The 19,189-nt window shown below is 45.9% G+C and overlaps 1 protein-coding gene across 2 annotated transcripts; it reads right to left on the bottom strand.

Annotated features, from left to right (window-relative positions):
• Positions 1–669: 669 nt before the first annotated feature.
• On the bottom strand, positions 670–7,158 carry LOC310685128 (C-X-C motif chemokine 10-like). Of its 2 annotated transcripts, none has more exons than XM_083456742.1 (4): positions 6,993–7,146; positions 5,589–5,712; positions 3,732–3,814; positions 670–2,618 (listed from the first exon to the last, which is right to left on the bottom strand). In XM_083456742.1, the coding sequence occupies exons 1-4, from the start codon at positions 7,054–7,056 to the stop codon at positions 2,578–2,580; spliced, it is 312 nt and encodes a 103-aa protein (XP_083312868.1). In that variant the 5' UTR covers positions 7,057–7,146; the 3' UTR covers positions 670–2,577. The 2 variants fall into 2 exon arrangements, with proteins under 2 accessions (XP_083312868.1, XP_083312867.1); XM_083456741.1 differs by having other exon boundaries at positions 2,472–2,624; positions 6,993–7,158.
• Between the last annotated feature and the right edge of the window lie 12,031 nt (positions 7,159–19,189).

The following is a 19,189-nucleotide window of genomic DNA, read 5'->3' as shown; positions in this document are numbered from 1 at the left end:
GCCAGAACAAAAGATTGAAACATATCTGAACACTCTGAAACCCCTTGGCTTCTCACCCCTCCCCCTTTCCTGGGAAGAGTCCCAAGACATGAGCTTTCTGTTCATGCTCAGAGGAACTCATGGGGCAGGACTCCTGAGGGAGGAGAAAGGGGGAGGGAAATGGAAGGGGAATATATACTCTGTGCAAATGACTGTGAACTCGTGCTTGTTTGTGAACTATCACACTTGCTCCTTCTACCAGTTCATGGATGGTAGAAAGAAAAGCTTTTTCTCCGAAACTATTCCTTGAGTGTCTGTTGACTCCCACTTTCCTTTCCCGGGCGCAATATTTTTCCCACCCGAGGGCAAAGCCTCATAAGGCTACAGGGAACAGATAAATTCTTAGTCATATTGCATGCCATATTTTTGGTTGTTTTACACACAAGTAAAATGTCTGTTTGAAAAACTATTGCCAGGTAATGAAACTTAATGCAAAATCACCTTTAGAATGATACAGACTTATAGATGAAAATAAAAAGAGTCTGTAGGTTTTTCATTTTCATAGAATTGCCCTGCTAGCAAAATATAAGACTTTCACTTCTGAGTGCTTCTGTAGCTGCACAAAATGCTTGTTGTGTGAATGCCAAAACCCAGTACTCTCTAAAATCCGATTAAAAGGAGACACATCACTTAGCGAGATAAATTTTATTGTTTGACTTTTATGTACTTAAACATACAGTAACAAAAAAACCAAAACCCAATCACTTTAAATATAATCACATTCTAGCGGGATTGTAAATTAAAAAAACAACAACAGATTACAGGAAACAGCAACAGTCTGCTAGAAGATATAATAGCACGTTTCTGTTTTTTTAAATTGCCTTCATTTATGCTAACAAGTGAACTGCCACATTATTCTTCCGTGGTTCTAATCATATTGCAATTCCTGCTCCAGCAGTATTTTAAATATATTTCGATTCTGCTAGAAAGCAAGTGGTTAGGCTTCTGAAAAGAGGCTGAACCAAGGAAAGGCCAAACCTGAGAATTTTGGGAACTGCATTTATGGGAAGGGAGAGACCTGCATTTCAAAACACAGAAGGACAGAGAAAAATGGAGGGTGTGGAGGAAAGATATAGGGCTACATTGGCACATGTGGAAAAGGCAAGCAGAACTGGAACATCTCCACTTTCCTGCTTGTCCCCCAACCCAATCAGATTTTCTTCCAACCACACGGTGGGACAACAGTTGCCACTTCTCAATTTCAGGCGAACCTCCCCACAACGACCCATATACTTTATCACAATTTTGCATTTCTGAAAATCTTGCACAGTTCATACTAACGCCATGTTAAGATATCCTGAGGTTCTGCGGAAGTCTCCCTAAGTCTCACCTAAAGCTACAATTTTGCGGAGAGGTGGAGTTAGAATCACAGAACTGGAGAGAGAGAGAGAGGCAGGTTTTCAGAAATGCAAGCCCAGTCTAATTTACGGCTCGGACAAGATTGGGGGTCTCCCCAGCGGTGGAGCAAGCCGATCGGGTGGTGCGTGTGCCATGCGTCCAGGGGCAGGACCAGCTGCCATGGGGGTGGGGCCAGCCAGGGCAGGACACTCTGGGGGGGCTCTAAAGCGTCTGTCTGCCTGCCTCCTCCCACTCAACCACCCTACAGCTGAGGGGGAGGAGGTGGGTGGTCCATTTGGGGTATGATGGCCTGGGATTCAGACTCAGAGGCTGAACCTGAGGAATTCCAGCCTGGACAGGAGTCCCCGCCTCCAGAACCAGCTGAGCCAGGGCTGGGGCTTGAGCCTGAAGGGTTCTCACCTGTGCTGGATCCTCAGGTGCAGGCACCAGCTGAGTCTGCTCTGGCTCCTGAGGTGATGGAGGACCCATTGCCTGCAGGTGCTCCACTCTCAGCCCCGTCAGAGGAAGCTGAGGTTGCCTCTGAGTCCGGTAACCCTCCAGCCTCTCCTGAGCTGCAGAGGCTCAGGGCAGAGAGGCAGAGGGAACTAAGTTCCCGCAGGAGGAGTGCTCGCCTCCAGGCCAGGAGAGGCGAGACACCTGTGGACCGGGGCCGCCCTATGCCTTGGGGCAGATAAAAGCCAGCCAGCCCCAGTCCCAGGTTGCGGGAGCAACATTGTCGCTAGCCTGTTCCTGCCTGCACCCTGTCCTGCTCTTATGTCAGAGTTCCTGATCCCACCCGACTCCCCGCCTTGGACCCAGCTACAGCTTTGACGGACAGCCTCCATACCACACCTTCAACCTCGGACTGGACTCAGACCTCGCCTCTCGGTTAGCCCCCAGGACCAACACATGGGGCAGCGCGGAGCCTGTGGGAGCCCAAGCCACCGTGTCGCTCCCAGGAGAGACGCGTGGCTCGGGCGCACAGCAGGCCCCGCGTTGAGTGCCGCCCAGTATTTTGTCACCCCCTCAGTGGTGACGCCCGGGGTGGCCCGCCCCCACTGCACCTCCCTTCCTCCGCCCCTGGGTCTCCCCCCCCCCCATTTCCTTGGGCAGACAGAATTTGAAAAGCAGAGGAAAAGTGTCAAGCTTCACATTTGGGACTGGCCTGGGCACCATCCATCCTTTTGCCTTCTGAGGCCATCACAGACGTCGGTTCGCAGCAGCAGCAGACCTTTGAGTTCCTGCAACTGAATTGCAGAAATGGAATATGGTTAAAATCACCAAAGCGCGTTTTCTGTGTTGACACAGGCCTGCAGAACTTGTGACCCCCAGCCAAGGTGAACAGAGAGGCTGAGGATCAGTAAACTTCCTCTTTTCTTTTCGCGGCAGGCCTGTGGGCAAGAATCCAGTAATACCGCGGTCAGCTTGGCGGCCTGCACATTCTGCAGGCTGCTTGTTTAAAAGATGGGGAAATTCCATTCTAAGGCCAAAGTGCATGCTATCCGAAATGCATCCTTTATCAGCACTGAAAGGGGGCAGGGGCATCTCCAAGTAGGAGAGGAGAGAATGATCACTGCCTGGGTCCTTGAGGTCCAGTGCCAACGGCCTTCTGGCGGTTCCCTCCCTGCGAGAAGCCACGTTACAGGGAACCAGGCAGAGGGCCTTCTCGGTAGTGGCGCCCGCCCTGTGGAACACCCTCCCACCAGATGTCAAAGAGAAGAACAACTACCAGACTTTTAGAAGACATCTGAAGGCAGCCCTGTTTAGGGAAGCTTTTAATGTTTAATAAAAGGGATGCGGGTGACGCTGTGGGTTAAACCATAGAGCCTAGGACTTGCCAATCAGAAGGTTGGTGGTTCGAATCCCCGCGACAGGGTGAGCTCCTGTTGCTCGGTCCCTGCTCCTGCCAACCTAGCAGTTCGAAAGCACGTCATAGTGCAAGTAAATAAATAGATACCATTCCGGTAGGAACGTAAACGGCGTTTCTGTGTGCTGCTCTGGTTTGCCAGAAGCAGCTTAGTCATGCTGGCCACATGACCCGGAAGCTGTACACCGGCTCCCTCGGCCAATAAAGCGAGATGAGCTCTGCAACCCCAGAGTCGGCCATGACTGGACCTATGGTCAGGGGTCCCTTTACCTTTTGGTTATTGTATTTTAGTGTTCTGTGTTCTGTTGGAAACCACCCATAGTGGCTGGGGAAACCCAGCCAGATGGGCGGGGTATAAATAAATTAGTAGTAGCAGTAGTATTGAATGTTGCTTCCAGGCTGTTAGAGAATGCTGGTCCGGCTAGACAGACCAGTTCGCAGGCTCAAAGGCAGCCAGGGAAGGGAATGTCTATTAGAACTTACTTACTTTTAACTATCTTCACTAAATTCTGCACCCATTTTACTTCGGGGTTGACGCATACTTTGGTTCCTTTCTCCCTGATTGTGATTCTGTAAAACAAGGAAAGTGGAAAGAATTTGGAATTAGCAGTTTTGTGCAAAGCAGACAAGCTGAACTGGAAGCCTCATCAAGAAACCTTTGAGAGGAGACTGCTTGATGGCCACAGAGACCTATCTCCAGCTCACCCACCTATTTGTCTAATCAGTTTTGTGTTTCCTTCTATGATAGCAAGGAAGGACAACTTGCAGCCTGCACCCAGGAACAACCATGCAAGTACAGCAGCACCTGCAATTGCTACTCTACATTTTTTTCAGGCATCTTGTTGCTATTTTGACTTTGAAAACCAGCATCTGCGCAGTCATAGAACCATAGCATTGTCGCGTTGGAAGAGACCCCGAGGGTCATCCAGTCCAACCCCCTGAGATGCAGGAATGTCATTCACACAAAGCACCTTTACATGCATGTTGCATAACGTGTGAACATCTCTTGTAACCAAAATGACCTCATGGGCCAAATGGGGAGGTCAGTTAGGACCACATAGGCCAGAGGTTTCCCACCATAGGCATAATAAAGCACATGCCAGGGTGATATTTAATGGCAAGTAATGCGGATAGCGGGATGCGGGTGGTGCTGTGGGTTAAACCACAGAGCACAGGACTTGCCGATCAGAAGGTCGGCGGTTCGAATCCCCGTGACGGGGTGAGCTCCCGTTGCTCAGTCCCAGCTCCTGCCAACCTAGCAGTTCGAAAGCACATCAAAGTGCAAGTAGATAAATAGGTACCACTGTGGCGGGAAGGTAAACGGCGTTTCTGTGCGCTGCTCTGGTTCGCCAGAAGTGGCTTAGTCATGCTGGCCACATGACCCGGAAGCTGTACGCCGGCTCCCTCGGCCAATAAAGCGAGATGAGGTCTGCAACCCCAGAGTCGGCCACGACTGGACCTAATGGTCAGGGGTCCCTTTACCTTTAATGCAGATATGTGCTGAGAAGCAGGAGTGTGTGAACACAAAAAAATACACAAGAGATGGCAAGGATAACAGCCAAACAAAATAATGGAAATATACAACATTGGATGTCGGGATGTGATTCATAGAGGTGAAAGGACCACGAGGGTCGTTTAGTCGAACCCCCTGCAATTTAGAAATCTTTTGCCCAACAGGGGGCTCAAACCCACAGCCCTGAGATTGAGAGTCTCATGCTGTACTCACTGAGCCGTCGCTGTGCAGGAATTGCCTGTCTGCAAATAGGAAATAGACGAAATCTGCTAATTAGGGAATAAGACCCACTGAAGAGAGTGAGGCTTACTTCCAGGTAAACCTGGTAAACCTGCGAAGAATTGTGCTTTTAAGTGTCAGTGAACACTTAAGCCATTGGGCTTAACCACAAATAACTTTAGCATGCTCTTTTTATATACTGAACACTTGCACAGGGCTTGTTTCCACACCAGAAGACAGAAATCAGTTGAAAGATGGAGGGGAGGGGAGTAATTAGTTATGTTACGATTGCCATAACATTGAAAATCCGGGCAGAAAAGCTGTTGAACTTTTTCTGGCAAAGTTGTTGAGCTGTTTTGCCCAAAATCATTGAGCTATGTTTTGTTGTTGTTTGCTGTATTTTTTAAAGAAAACGTAGGCTGCCATGCCTCCAGATTTTTCTAGACATTTTTAAGTGATTTCTGCCTGGACACTGCTTCCAACTGCAGCATTCCGGAGAGGTTGGGGGGGGGTGTGGAATTCCGGACGTATGGCAACCCTAAGTTATGTAGGAAACGTGGAAGTTATTTTGGATCTCTGCTATGATGGTCATTCATGACTGAGGTCACTTACATTACTTCCATCTTGTTGCAGGCGCTTCCGGGCGGAAAAATGCTGACACTTTCGTATTGAGAAGGAGGGATGAATCTGGACCTTACTTTTGCACATTTGCAGCCTATTGTCGGGTCAAAGATAGCTGCGGGCAGAAGATACAGTGATTGAGAATTTGAGACATCTCTAGGCAGGCATAAAGGCATTTCGAAGCACCTGGGACTTTGCAGAGCTGCTTACTGAGAACAGCATCTCTACATTGTTTAGCACTAATCCTATACAGTGGTACCTCGGGTTAAGAACTTAATTCGTTCTGGAGGTCTGTTCCTAACCTGAAACTGTTCTTAACCTGAAGCACCATTTTAGCTAATGGGGCTCCTGCTGCCGCTGCACCGCCGCTACACGATTTATGTTCTCATCCTGAAGCAAAGTTCTTAACGCAAGGTAATATTTCTGGGTTAGCGGAGTCTGTAACCTGAAGCGTATGTAACCTGAAGCGTATGTAACCCGAGGTACCACTGTAGTTTCTCACTAATTTCTTGGGGAGGGAGGCAAAGGCTGCCAATATAATAATAATAATAATAATAATAATAATAATAATAATAATAATAATTTATTTATACCCCACCCATCTGGCTGGGTTTCCCCAGCCACTCTGGGCGGCTTCCAACAGAATATTAAAATACAATAACCTATTCAACATTAAAAGCTTCCCTAAACAGGGCTGCCTTCAGATGTCTTCTAAAAGTCTGGTAGTTGTTTTTCTCTTTGACATCTGCTGGGAGGGCGTTCCACAGGGCGGGTGCCACCACCGAGAAGGCCCTCTGCCTGGTTCCCTGTAACTTGGCTTCTCGCAGGGAGGGAACCGCCAGAAGGCCCTCGGCGCTGGACCTCAGTGTCCGGGCAGAACGATGGAGGTGGAGAAAACCAGGGGAAGGGCAAATGCTCTAGAGGAGGCACAATAGTAAAGTCAGTGTTTGCTGCTTCCTTACAACTCACTCGATAGGTCTGGCCTTTAGTTTCTGAGCGAGCGAGCAGTTGGGGGGGGGAGCCCTGTCCCACCTCAAACCCTCTGGAGCAAAGGCGGTATAGAAATGTAAAAGGAAATAACATTTCTGGCAGGTTCAGAATTCTGCCCACCTCCAAGAGAAAGGGTGGCTACTGTCTCTCAGGCCCAGCCCTCCGTCACAGGATTGTTGTGAGGCAAAGACTCGAGCTCTGCGGACAAAACGGTGGCAGGGAAACAAAAGACAAAAGCAGTTTGCTTTATAAATTTGATGGTTTCTAAGCTCCATTCTGTAAATTGGCCAGAGGACCTCGGTTACTGGGCAGTATAGAAATACATTAAACGAATCAAAGGCGTAAACCATGAATGACCAATCAGAGGGGGATAGCAGGAGAAGAAAACCCCACGATGGCACTTACCTGCGTAGCTGATGTGGCAGGTAAGAAGCAGGGCAAACAGCACAGCCAGGAAGCGTGATCCCATTCTGAATTCGGTTGTCAGCTGCACACTCAGCAAAGGGAGAACTCAGCCTTCAGCGCTTGCCAGGGTGCAGTTTTGGTGGCCAAGACGGGCTCTATTTATTCCACAGCCGGCCTTTACATCATCAGCCAAGGGGCTATTTTTAGAAATCCTATATGCAAAGTTGCATCATAGTCCCCTTCCCACCCTTTGCCTCAGAATTTGCATTGCTGAATTGGCAATTTGAAGCACAGAAAACTTCCCAAAAAACCAATGTCCTTTCTCACTTCTCCTTTCTAAGCTACCTTTCCATTACAGGTCTTGCCACCTTCTCCTTCAAGCTTCCATCGCTTCTGTCTCCTCTCTGCTCCAGCAATTTACTTATTTTGCTGCTGCTGCTGCTGTTCTTCTGTCGTCTCTTTTTCTAGGCACCAAAGGCAACCTCTGCACATTTGAAACACTACTCTGCCCCTTTAAACAGTCGTCGTTTCCCTGCCAGCAATCCTGGGAACTGTAGTTTGTTCAGGGTGCTGAGAGATGTTAAGACACCCCTAGGACCCACGTACCTACGGACCGCCTCTCCTGGTATGCCCCGGGAGGACCTTAAGGTCCACAAATGACAACACTTTGGAGGTCCCAAGCCTCAAGGAGGTTAGATTGGTCTCAACTAGGGCCAGGGCCTTTTCAGTACTGGCCCCGAGTTGGTGGAACGCTTTGTCACAAGAGACTAGGGCCCTGCAGGACTTGACATCTTTCCGCAGGGACTGCAAGACAGAGCTGTTCCGCCTGGCCTTTGGTTTGGACTTAGTCTGACCCTTATGTTTCCCTCCCCTTATGGTCTTGATTTATCGGCTACTTTAAAATGAGGCTGCATTTTAAACTGCATTTTGACCTGTATTTTAATTTGTGGTTTTTGTTTTTGTTGTTGTTGTTTTTCTTCTCTGTGATTTTACTGTGGTTTTATTGGTGTTAGCTGCCCTGAGCCCGGCTCTGGCCGGGGAGGGCAGGGTATAAATAAAATTTATTATTATTATTATTATTATTATTATTAGTTCTCTCCCAGAGCTACAGCACTCAGATTGGTTTCCCAAATCAATCCCTCTTCACAGGAACCTCCGTAAGAACTGTAGCCCTTTGAGGGGGATAGTGTTTTCCGAACAGCAGTCAGCAAACCACAGTTCCCATAATGCTTTGGGGGGAGAACCGTGACTGTTTAAACTGGCATGAGGCTGCTTTTATAAAAGTCTCGTGTGGACGGAGCCCAAGAGATTCCAACTAAACGTTAGGAAGAACTTCCTGAGCTGTTCGACAGTGGAATGGGCACCCTCAGAAAGTGATGGACTCTCCTTCCTTGGAGGTTTCTAAAGAGAGGTTGGATGGTTGTCTTGTCCAGGATTTTTGGGCTGTGATTTCTGCACTGAAGGGGGTTAAACTAGATGAGCTTTGGGGGTCCCTTCTGACTCTACATTCCTTGATTCTATGATTAGTGAGTAGCATCCAAACCTGAGGTTGGAAGAAAAGAAACACATATAAGTGTCAGGAGTTCAGCCTACACTCGAGTAGGACTCTGGCAGAGACACATGCCCGACTGGCATTTTCAGGAGCTTCATAAGCTTTCTTCAGCCCAAATATCACAGCAACCGATGCCAACAGACACTGGCACACTTAGGGATCCACAGAGTTTGCGCATTTCACATGACAGACCTCAGCAACTCAGCACTTTGGCTAATCTACTTTATAAATCTACATATAAACACACACAGAGCATTGCAACATGGCTCCTCTCTCTCCAGCATCAGACAGCAAAGAGAAAAAGAACAAAGGACAATAGTCCCACTTCACGGAACACAGTAACACAAACATCCTGTCTCCGTCACTTCCCACTCTGTGGAGACAAAACATACACCGTCATGTGATAGACAATAATCCCATGACTGCAATCACGGTGCAGGAATTCTAACAACAAGTAGCAAGGGGGAAATGACAGCCAATTCAAGCAGCTCCTGTGATTCTTCCTCTAAGTTTCCTCTGCGTGTTCTCTGTCTCTCTCTCATGGCTGCAAAACAGTCAGAAACCTCCCTTCTGCTAGTATTGTTGTCTTCTTCTTTGGTGATTCCTCGTAGCCGAGTAAGATTGTCTTCCATAAACACAGTTTTAACAGTGAATCCATAAGTGACTGTGGAGGCCAATTCTGGATCCACACGTCCTTCCCCAGTGTGGACATAGGTTTCCAGGCGGGAGTTGATCATGGTGTGGATTTGCCAAGCGTGCCTTCCTCTTAGCACATTTCTCCCTTGTGTCCTGAGATCGAGTTTCCTCTTGTGTCCTGAGATCAAGCGTCTTCAAAGCCCATGACACCTTTGGTAAAGGCTGTTCTCCAACTGGAGCGCTCACAGGCAAGTGTTTCCCAATTGTCAGTGTTTATACTACATTTTTTTTAGGTTCGCCTTGAGAGAGTCTTTCAACCTCTTTTGTTGACTACCAGCATTACGCTTTCCAATTTAAAGTTCGGAATAGAGTAGATTTTTTTGAAGACGATCATCAGGCATCCACACAACATGACCAGTCCAACGAAGTTGATGTTGAAGAATCATTGTTCCTCACAGAGCGACAACTCCCAGAGTTCCCTGTTAAACTACTTTGGGAACTGTAGCTGTGCAGGAAGAATAGGGATCAAAGAGCCTGTAGACCAGGAATGGCTGGCCTGTGGTCCTTCAGAACCCATCAGGCCAAGCAAACATGGCCAATAGTCAGGGCCGATGAGCAGTTGCAGTTCATAAACATCAGAAGGGTTGCAGTTCTCTGCTGCCATTGGCATGATCCTCAGGAGCACTGGTAACAGCCCTCTACCTCACCCGAAGACATGGTTTGGCTTCCCTAGGGCAACAGTTACCGGTATAGCCCGATCCTGCCAAGACAGGAGGAAAGGAGACCAGAAGCGCTGCTGTTGCATCTTAAGCCACCAGATCGCAGCACAGAGCAAGACAGTGGCAGCCCCTTAGTTAAATACGTTAAGTTACATTAATTGGAAATAGCTTGCAAGTACTAGATTGGCTAGGGATGCGGGTGGCACTGTGGGTTAAACCACAGAGCCTAGGACTTGCCGATCGGAAGGTCGGCGGTTTGAATCCCTGTGACAGGGTAAGCTCCCGTTGCTCGGTCCCTTCTCCTGCCAACCTAGCAGTTCGAAAGCACGTCAAAGTGCAAGTGGATAAATAGGTACCGTTCCGGCGTTTCCGTGCGTTGCTCTGGTTCGCCAGAAGTGGCTTAGTCATGCTGGCCACATGACCCGGAAGCTGTACGCCAGCTCCCTCGGCCAATAAAGCGAGATGAGCGCCGCAACCCCAGAGTCGGTCACAACTGGACCTAATGGTCAGGGGTCCCTTTACCTTTACCTTTACTAGATTGACTTAGGATTTAAATAAGTTAAGTGTTGAATCAATATGTTTAATGTTGAATTGGTAAGATAGAATGATGTTAAGTGTTTAAGTTAAGCTTATAAGAACTTTGTTTGCAAAACCGTTAAAAGGATATGCATTGAAATTCAACCAGGGGGATGCGAGGAAGTCACTTAACAATGTTAATAAGATTAATTTTAATAAGGTTATGATTTTTGTTTGTTTGTTTGTGTGTGTGTTTGCAATTTTGTGAAAACCAATAAAAAATTTTGGGGATAAAAAGACAGTGGCAGCCCCAACAACCAAGCCCTTGCAAGGTATCTACCACACCGTTCTTAAAGGCACAAGGACTACAGTCCTGCATAAAATTACCTGGAGGTAAGCCCCATTACAAGCAAAAGGACTTACTTCCGAGTAAACACATATACCGTTGCATGTATACCAGGGACTTCTTTCAAAGAGAGCCAGATTGATGAAGTGAACATGCATGAGGTTCCTCAGCTTTTTTAACAATCATCTTACCCCAAAGTTGTTAAACAGACAGGCGGGCTGTATTAGACCTCCAAAACGGACTTTGGACATGCCTGTCTTAATGAGTACCTTTGCAACAGAAGACATTTAAGGATCTCGGATCTCTGCAAAGAATTCAGTTTGCATCGCCATTTGGGGAGAGTGTGGGGTTCTTTGACATCCACACAAACTCATTGTGTAGCGTCTTTTTTGTTAAATTTCTAGAGAGTACCTGATCTCAGAGAAAACCACCACAGGAAAGATCCAGTTGCTAGAAGAAAAGGAAGGGCGAACTGCAGTGATCCCAAGGACTAGGAAATGATACAGAAGTGTACTAAAGGGGAGGGTAAAACAACATTCTTTAGGAACCCCAATGATTCCTCTTGTCTGATGACTAAACAACTCACTTGTCAGTCACTGCTCTGACTTGACTCAGTGGCTACAAACGAGGAAATGCAGGAGCATTTTTCATTCTGGAGGTTTTTTTAAAAAAATGTTTAGAACTGTTGCAGAACCCCAATCATTCAGTTTGTACAAACACGACACACACACACACTCACACACGATGATTCTGTTATAAATTCAAAGTAAATCAACCATACATCAGATTTACACCTGTCCACTTTTATTTGACTCCATGAAGGAAGGACTATCAAAGGGGGATGGTTTGATATAGGACGGCCATAATCCCTTAACCATACCAGCACATACACAGGAGCCCTGCCCAGTTGGCATGACAACCTTGATGGTCCCAGACAGAAGACCATCAAGGTCACAAAGGACTTGCATATGGGAGTGGATTCAACATGGACTGGAACAAAGGGCAATGATCAGATCTTCCCTCTGGTGGCAGGAAACTGCCAGCTCCCCTTTGTCTCCTGGAAGAGACTCATGGGGAGGGGGAAAGGAGGAACCAGCCAGGTGACAAGACACTCAGGTTACCTCCATAACTCCTCCCTCAACCCCGCCTTTTTGTGATGTGTCAATGATGTAGTCATGATGTAGTTGTGATGTAGTTCTGGGGGTGTAGTTTGGGGGATTAGTAACTAATAAAAGTTGGCGTCTTCTTTTGTTCTGGGCTTCCATTTTGTTTCACCTGGCTGCTGTTTTGCTCTGGTATTCCTGGCTGGTGTCCTTGTTTTTTTGTCCAAGGGAGCCCTCGGATTTTTCCATTAACAGAACATTATCTATCTATCTATGGGGGGGAAAGGTTCCCAAAAAGTGGGGTGCAACAGCAGAACAAACCTTCAGTCAAAAGACAATAGTTTAAAAGGAAGTTATGCTCTTGATCTCCCAAAATCATTCAGACAGGGGAATTTGCTTTCTTACTGGTCTGGTTTGAATGCATGCATTCTGAAATTGGAAAAAAAAAGCCCCTAAAATGGTTATTGGCAGAGTTAGGGGTCTAATCTGTAAACTGAACCAGCACTTTTTTTTCCATTTCCCTTTCTCCTACCCTAATTATTCTCGCAAACAGGGCATTTTGGCATCTTCAATACAAAAGAGCTCGTCCCCTTCCTCTTTGCCATGATAACAGCTTTCTTGGGAATGCCCCTCTCTTCAAAAGTTTGCTGCCTCTAAAGAATGTTCGTGAGAGGGGATTTACAACCACCATAGAAAGAAATCAGCAGAAAAATGTCTTATCGACAGTTCAAGTGGGGAACAGAAGGTACAGAAAAGTCAGAATCCGTGCTGGAAGCTGGATATATTGTCTCTGATGAATTCAGAAAAATCCTGTGCTTAATAGCTGATGATGATGGCTGGCTGCCTGAATACCAATGACCATGACACTGACTGCTTACGTAAAGGTAAAGGGACCCCTCACCATTAGGTCCAGTCATGACCGACCCTGGGGTTGCGGCGCTCATCTCGCTCTATAGGCCGAGAGAGCCGGCGTTTGTCCGCAGACAGCTTCCGGGTCATGTGGCCAGCATGACTAAGCCGCTTCTGGTGAACCAGAGCAGCACACGGAAACGCCTACCTTCCCGCCGGAGGGGTACCTCTTTATCTACTTGCCCTGGTGTGCTTTCAAACTGCTAGGTTGGCAGGAGCAGGGACCGAGCAACGGGAGCTTACCCCGTCAAGGGGATTCGAACCGCCGACCTTCTGATCGGCAAGTCCTGGGCTCTATGGTTTAACCCAGAGCACCACCCGCGTCCCCTTTAAAGCACACCCTCCCTGTTGCGCAGCGGTAAATTAATCAAGGCAGAGTCTTCTTCGCAAACAGAAGAAAACTTTTTCTTGAGAAAATAAAGTTGTTCAGAAACAGCATAGTTAAAGAGCATACACAGAGTGCTCATAGCAGCTGTCTGACTCCAGAGATGCACAGGAACTAAGACTGATTTACTAGAGTCCTGGAGCCACTCTGTCTGCCTTAGCACTATTCCACAGACTACGCCATGCACTATCCATACAGCTCTCTGACTAAAGCCCATAGATCGGTTGACTACTTTTTATTAGGATAATCCGTCATCACCCAAGATGGGTCCCGAATCACATTGACTTAGCAGTTTGCTGTTAAACAGCAGTTAGCAGGCTTGAATAATTGTGTAGGTCTTGTAGGCCTTCCTGCTTCTGCTCTCAAGAACCTTTCTCCCAAGAATCCTGGGAACTGTAGTTCACCCCTCACAGAACTACAGTTCCCAGCAGCCTTAACAACCTACCGGATCCGGGATACTTCAGGAGAAGTAACCTGCTTTAAAATGTATGCAGTGCGCACATCCAATCCATCTTCAGAAGCAGTGCCAGATTTATATATAAGCTAAACAAGCTATAGTTTAGGGTCCCACTCTCTTGGGGCCCCTCATAAAATTTAAAGGGAAAAAACCACTGGATGTACATTTCCAAAATATAAGATAAGCTCAAGAATTACTTTGATAAAATACATATTTTGTTATGTACAAATGGCTTTGGATACCTATTAGGTCCATAGGTAAAAGTAAAGGTCCCTGCCCGTACGGGCCAGTCTTGACAGACTCTAGGGTTGTGCGCCCATCTCACTCAAGAGGCCGGGGGCCAGCGCTGTCCGGAGACACTTCCGGGTCACGTGGCCAGCGTGACATCGCTGCTCTGGCGAGCCAGAGCCACACACGGAAATGCCGTTTACCTTCCCGCTAGTAAGCGGTCCCTATTTATCTACTTGCACCCGAAAGTGCTTTCGATCTGCTAGGTTGGCAGGCGCTGGGACCGAACAGCGGGAGCGCACCCCGCCGCGGGGATTCGAACCGCCGACCTTTCGATCGGCAAGCCTTAGGCACTGAGGCTTTTACCCACAGCGCCACCCGTGTCCCATTAGGTCCATAAATTACCATATATCATATATTCAAAGCTAAATCTGTTCAGAAGCAGAGTCTGTTTTACTGTCAAACTGCTCTTACCATCAGAAATTCCTGATGCTGAGCCCGAATCTCCTTCCTTGTAACTTGAATCCATTGATTCGGGTCCTACCCTCCAGAACAGGAGAAAACATCTTTCACGTGATGGCCCTTGAGATATTTGATGATGGCTATCATAGTTCCTTTCAACATCCTCTTTTCCAGGCGAAACATACCCAGCTCCTTCAACCATTCCTCATGTGGCTTGGTTTCTGGACAGAAACACCTGGACAGCCACAGGGCCCCCTCCCCTAAGTTATAGGATGCTTGTGAAAACCCATGACAGCCTGTCATTTTTTATGGCACCATGGGAGGCATGTCATCTTTCAACAATAGCAGAAGACGGACTTACTCACTTTTCACATATGTGCTTGCTCTGCAACTGTCCCCTGTCAATTAGGTTGTGTGAAATACCTTATAGCAATTAGCCATGTTCGTTAGCTGCAAACGCCCTTGAACAGGATCGTAGGAGCTAGCAAAACACAGGCCCGTGTTTTGCTAGCCCCAAAATGGAAAACGAGCGAGGTCCCAACTAAAGAAATATGGCAACTTAAACTAGTGGAATATTCACCGCTTGCAGATTTAACATACAGAATAAGAGAACAAGAAGAACATATGTTTAAAGAAAGAGTGGAAAATGTTTACTGAAGATATGGAGGGCATTGTGTTCATTTAAAAATGCTGGTAGTGTTAAGATAAATTCAACAGTGTAAATAGGTTTTGATGGATGTAACAATGGATTACTGAATGGTTTAGCTCATGTAAAATATGCAGGGATGTATGGTATGCAAAATGAACCGCAGAAAGAGAAGAAGGGAAGTCATTGATTTAAGGTTGTTTAAATTAAGGTTACCAGATTTTTTTCAATGAATCCGGGAAGACTTTTCAACTTCAATGGCTTTTGTATGGGGGCTGTTTTGTAAATTTGGGGACTGTCTCTGGGAAACGGGGACATCTGATAACCTTAGTTTAAATGAATATTTTGAAATGTAAATTAGGAAAAAATATTAAAAAATGGTGTTTTTTTGTGTGTGTGTGTGTGAGAGAGAGAGAGAGAGAGAGAGAGAGAGAACAGGAGAATAGAAGAATAAATAAAACATTGGAACATTCCACCCCAGACACTTAGATCTCTGAATACCTCTTAGGTAAAGCATGCTGCAATCCAAAGCTTTTTGTATTGTGACCCCAGATCTCTGGATTTTCTTGCCTTAGCCATGAAGCAAGCCCAATACTTGTGTTTTTGACATTTGTTGAAAACTGCTCTTCTACTCCCCACCCCCCAAGTCTTCCCAAATTAAGTTTGTTTTAATTCTGTAGCTTTAAATCCTTGTTGGCTTCATGTTTTTAACATTATCTTTTGGTTTGTATTGTGTTCTAGATTCTGTTCTGTTTAAATGCAGAGCAGTTTACATATTTGGAAAGAAATGAAACAAATAAAAATTGTAAATGAATTTTTGCCAACATAGGTGCACAAGGATCTTCTCTCGAGACGGTCTGCTATTATCAATATAATGGAAAGACTTGAAAATTCTGTACAGGAGTTAGGCAAAAGTTTAGTATCGCAAAAGTTTAGAGAGCCAATGTGGTGTAGTGGTTAAGAGCGGTACTCTCATAATCTGGGGAACCGGGTTCGCGTCTCCGCTCCTCCACATGCAGCTGCTGGGTGACCTTGGACCAGTCACACTTCCTTGAAGTTTCTCAGCCCCACTCACCTCACAGAGTGTTTGTTGTGGGGGATGAAAGGAAAGGAAAATGTTAGCCGCTTTAAGACTCCTTAGGGTAGTGATAAAGCGGGATATCAAATCTAAACTCCTCTTCTTCTTCACAGTGAGGGAACCACCAGAGGGCTCTTGGAGCTGGACCTCAGTGTCTAGGATGAAAAATGGGGGTAGAGACATGTTTTGCTTGGTCATACCTTTTGGGCAACCAAAATGGTCCAAGGCCTGGAAACGATGCCTTATGAGGAACGGCTAAGGGAGCTGGGCATGTTTAGCCTGGAGAAGAGGAGGTTAAGGGGTGATATGATAGCCATGTTCAAATATATAAAAGGATGTCACATAGAGGAGTGTTTGTTGTGGGGGAGGAAGGGAAAGGAGAATGTTAGCCGCTTTGAGACTCCTTAAAGGGAGTGAAAGACGGGATATCAAATCCAAACTCTTCTTCTTCTCTTCTTCTAGTATCTAACATGCCCTAGAACCAAATCCCGTTATTTCCTCTTTCTTTCAAGCTGGCACAATGACCTCGGTTAAGTTTTTTTTTTTTTAATGTTGGCATATTTGCTTTTGCTGTGCATTTTTGTGTGAATGCACAAAACTTCTGTCTTCTTGTTATAGCTTAACATTCTCTGGTTATCGTAAACAGTAATGTAAATCAGAATTTTTCAGTTGATGGTTTGGTCAAAGAAGGAGTTTCGCTTTGACAGGGTGTCTATAGGGTGATGCAGATGTTCCAAAACATGTTAGATAAGCACAGACAGGAAGTCTGTGGGGATAAATGTACGAGATCTGTGCCCCCAGTGCTGTTTGATGAGATTCCTACAGAGGCTGAATACACACAGCACATTAAAATTCATTTGGTGTGCCCAGTGCAAGTGTCTCTTCCACACTGTCCACACAGCATTATCCATCTCTCATCCAGATACTGACTTTTTTGACAATTTCATGTGTTTCTCCTCATTCTTGTTTTAATGTAGAAACAGAAGAAGTGTTTTAACTGCAAATTTATTTTTAAAAAGCAGGGAGAAAGAGTGAGGGGCCTCACCGCACACGAACAATACAATAACTGTCAATACGTCTATCTTAGTTTACACCTCTTTATAGTTCGATTCACTGCTGAATCCAGTATGGTGAGCCAGTGTGGTGTAGTGGTTAAGAGCGGTAGTCTCGAGGGGCCACTAGGTGGCGCGTTGGAAGATGGCCGACAATAACATCTCTCTGACCCATACGAGGTATTAAGGGGCTGCTATGGGAAGTTGGCAGCCTTCCTGGCCCCCCCAAGGGTATGGGGGGGACTGCCCTGCCAGCCGTGTTCATAATGCACCCCCTGATCCGAGAGACGGGGGTGCGGAACACTTGGCACAAGCCCTCGATGGAATCAGATCTTCCCGACGCCGATTCCAATCAGCGCGTGCTGGTTGCTTCAGCTTGGAATTATAATTGGAACTAATTGGAAATAACGGATTGGAAAGAAGGCTGAAGCACATATATCAAGTGAAGCTCGACGATAAAACTGCTGATTAATGCATCTCTGTGACCGGGAGTGACGGATGGATAAGTAAATCTTTTGATGAATTACCACTATGAGAATGTAAGGCTGGAACGAAGGGGGGGGGTGGAGGAAAAAACTCTTTCTATTTCCTTTGCATGATATGACTATAATAATCCTCCACCCCAGAAAGAAATAAGAACGTCGCGTTTTAAAAATCATAAACAGAACTTTAAGACTGTGTGGGAGGAAATAATTACAATAAGAGAAGATCGAATGGCGAGAAGGAGGAAAATTTCTATGACGCAGTTAAAAAAAATATGGCGTCTCGCCAAGACAGGCTGGCCGGAGAAGGAACAGAAGGAACAGGGGGAGGAGATTCAGACTACTTGAAAGAGAAGGAAGGTTGGAATGCAAGTTTGACCTGACAGAGCCCCCTGATTTGTCTGATTTATTGGGCTAGCCTGAGGAAAAATAATGGACCGACCGAAGATTAACTTTGTTTATGGAAGTATTTAACAGAGGTCGTTCCTGAATAATATGAGCTTGGAAGAGCACAAAACCCACACAGAGACGCCAAATCTTCAATCTGTTTGTGAAAATCATCAGAGATCGCAAAGAAAGGAATAAATGATAACAACAAGAAGAGAAAGAAAGTAATAAAGGTCTATCCGAATCGAACTGGATGGAACTGTTTAATAAAAGCAGCAAATAAGTGATGTCTGGAGTCATCTGGAATTTTGGACTCGTGTGGAGCTTGATGTATGGGTACCCCCAAAAATTTTAAAATTTGGCTGTATAATCTGGAACTAATGTGATTTGAACAATGTGATGTGATTGGCCTGTTAATAAAAATTATTACAAAAAAAAAAAAAAAGAGCGGTAGTCTCGTAATCTGGGGAACCGGGTTCACGTCTCCGCTCCTCCACATGCAGCTGCTGGGTGACCTTGGGCCAGTCACACTTCCTTGAAGTCTCTCAGCCCCACTCACCTCACAGAGTGTTTGTTGTGGGGGAGGAAGGGAAAGGAGAATGTTAGCCGCTTTGAGACTCCTTCGGGTAGTGATAAAGCGGGATATCAAATCCAAACTCTTCTTCTTCTGCTGCTGGATTTACGTATAAGCTAAACAAGCTATAGCTTAGGGCCCCACTCTCTTGCGGGGGGGGGGGGCAAAAAATGAAAGGAGAAAAAAAACTGGATGTACATTTCCAAAATATAAGATAAAAAACAAATAAAATAAAACCTACACACATACAGCAACAGTGTTTTGTGTTGTGTAGGCTCCTATGTCGTAAGTAATGGGCCCCGCCTGCTAGCCTTCTCCTAAAATATCACTGGTTTGCTATTATTATTTCATGTTATAGCAAGTTTCTAGAGACTAGATTATGAGTCTTTGTAAATTGTGTTTCTAAAGGAACTTTTGTTATTGCCAAATGCCAATGTGTTTGCATTATTAAGTTTGTTATGAATAAAAAATCATTTTAAGTTAGAGCTTAATAATTATTTTGCTATTAATATACTTCTTAATTGTATTTCAGTTCAACAATTACTTGGATAAAAGACACATTTTGTTATGTGCAGATGGCTTTAGATACCTATGAGGTCCATAAATGACCATACAGCATATATTCTACACAAAAAACAGTGACAATTGTTGACAAAGGACAGCTG

The sequence above is a fragment of the Podarcis tiliguerta genome (assembly GCF_965153285.1).
Source record: "Podarcis tiliguerta genome assembly, chromosome: 9".
Lineage (NCBI taxonomy): Eukaryota > Metazoa > Chordata > Lepidosauria > Squamata > Lacertidae > Podarcis > Podarcis tiliguerta.
Note: the sequence above shows the minus strand (reverse complement) of the source record. Positions and strands in the feature narration are given on the sequence as shown.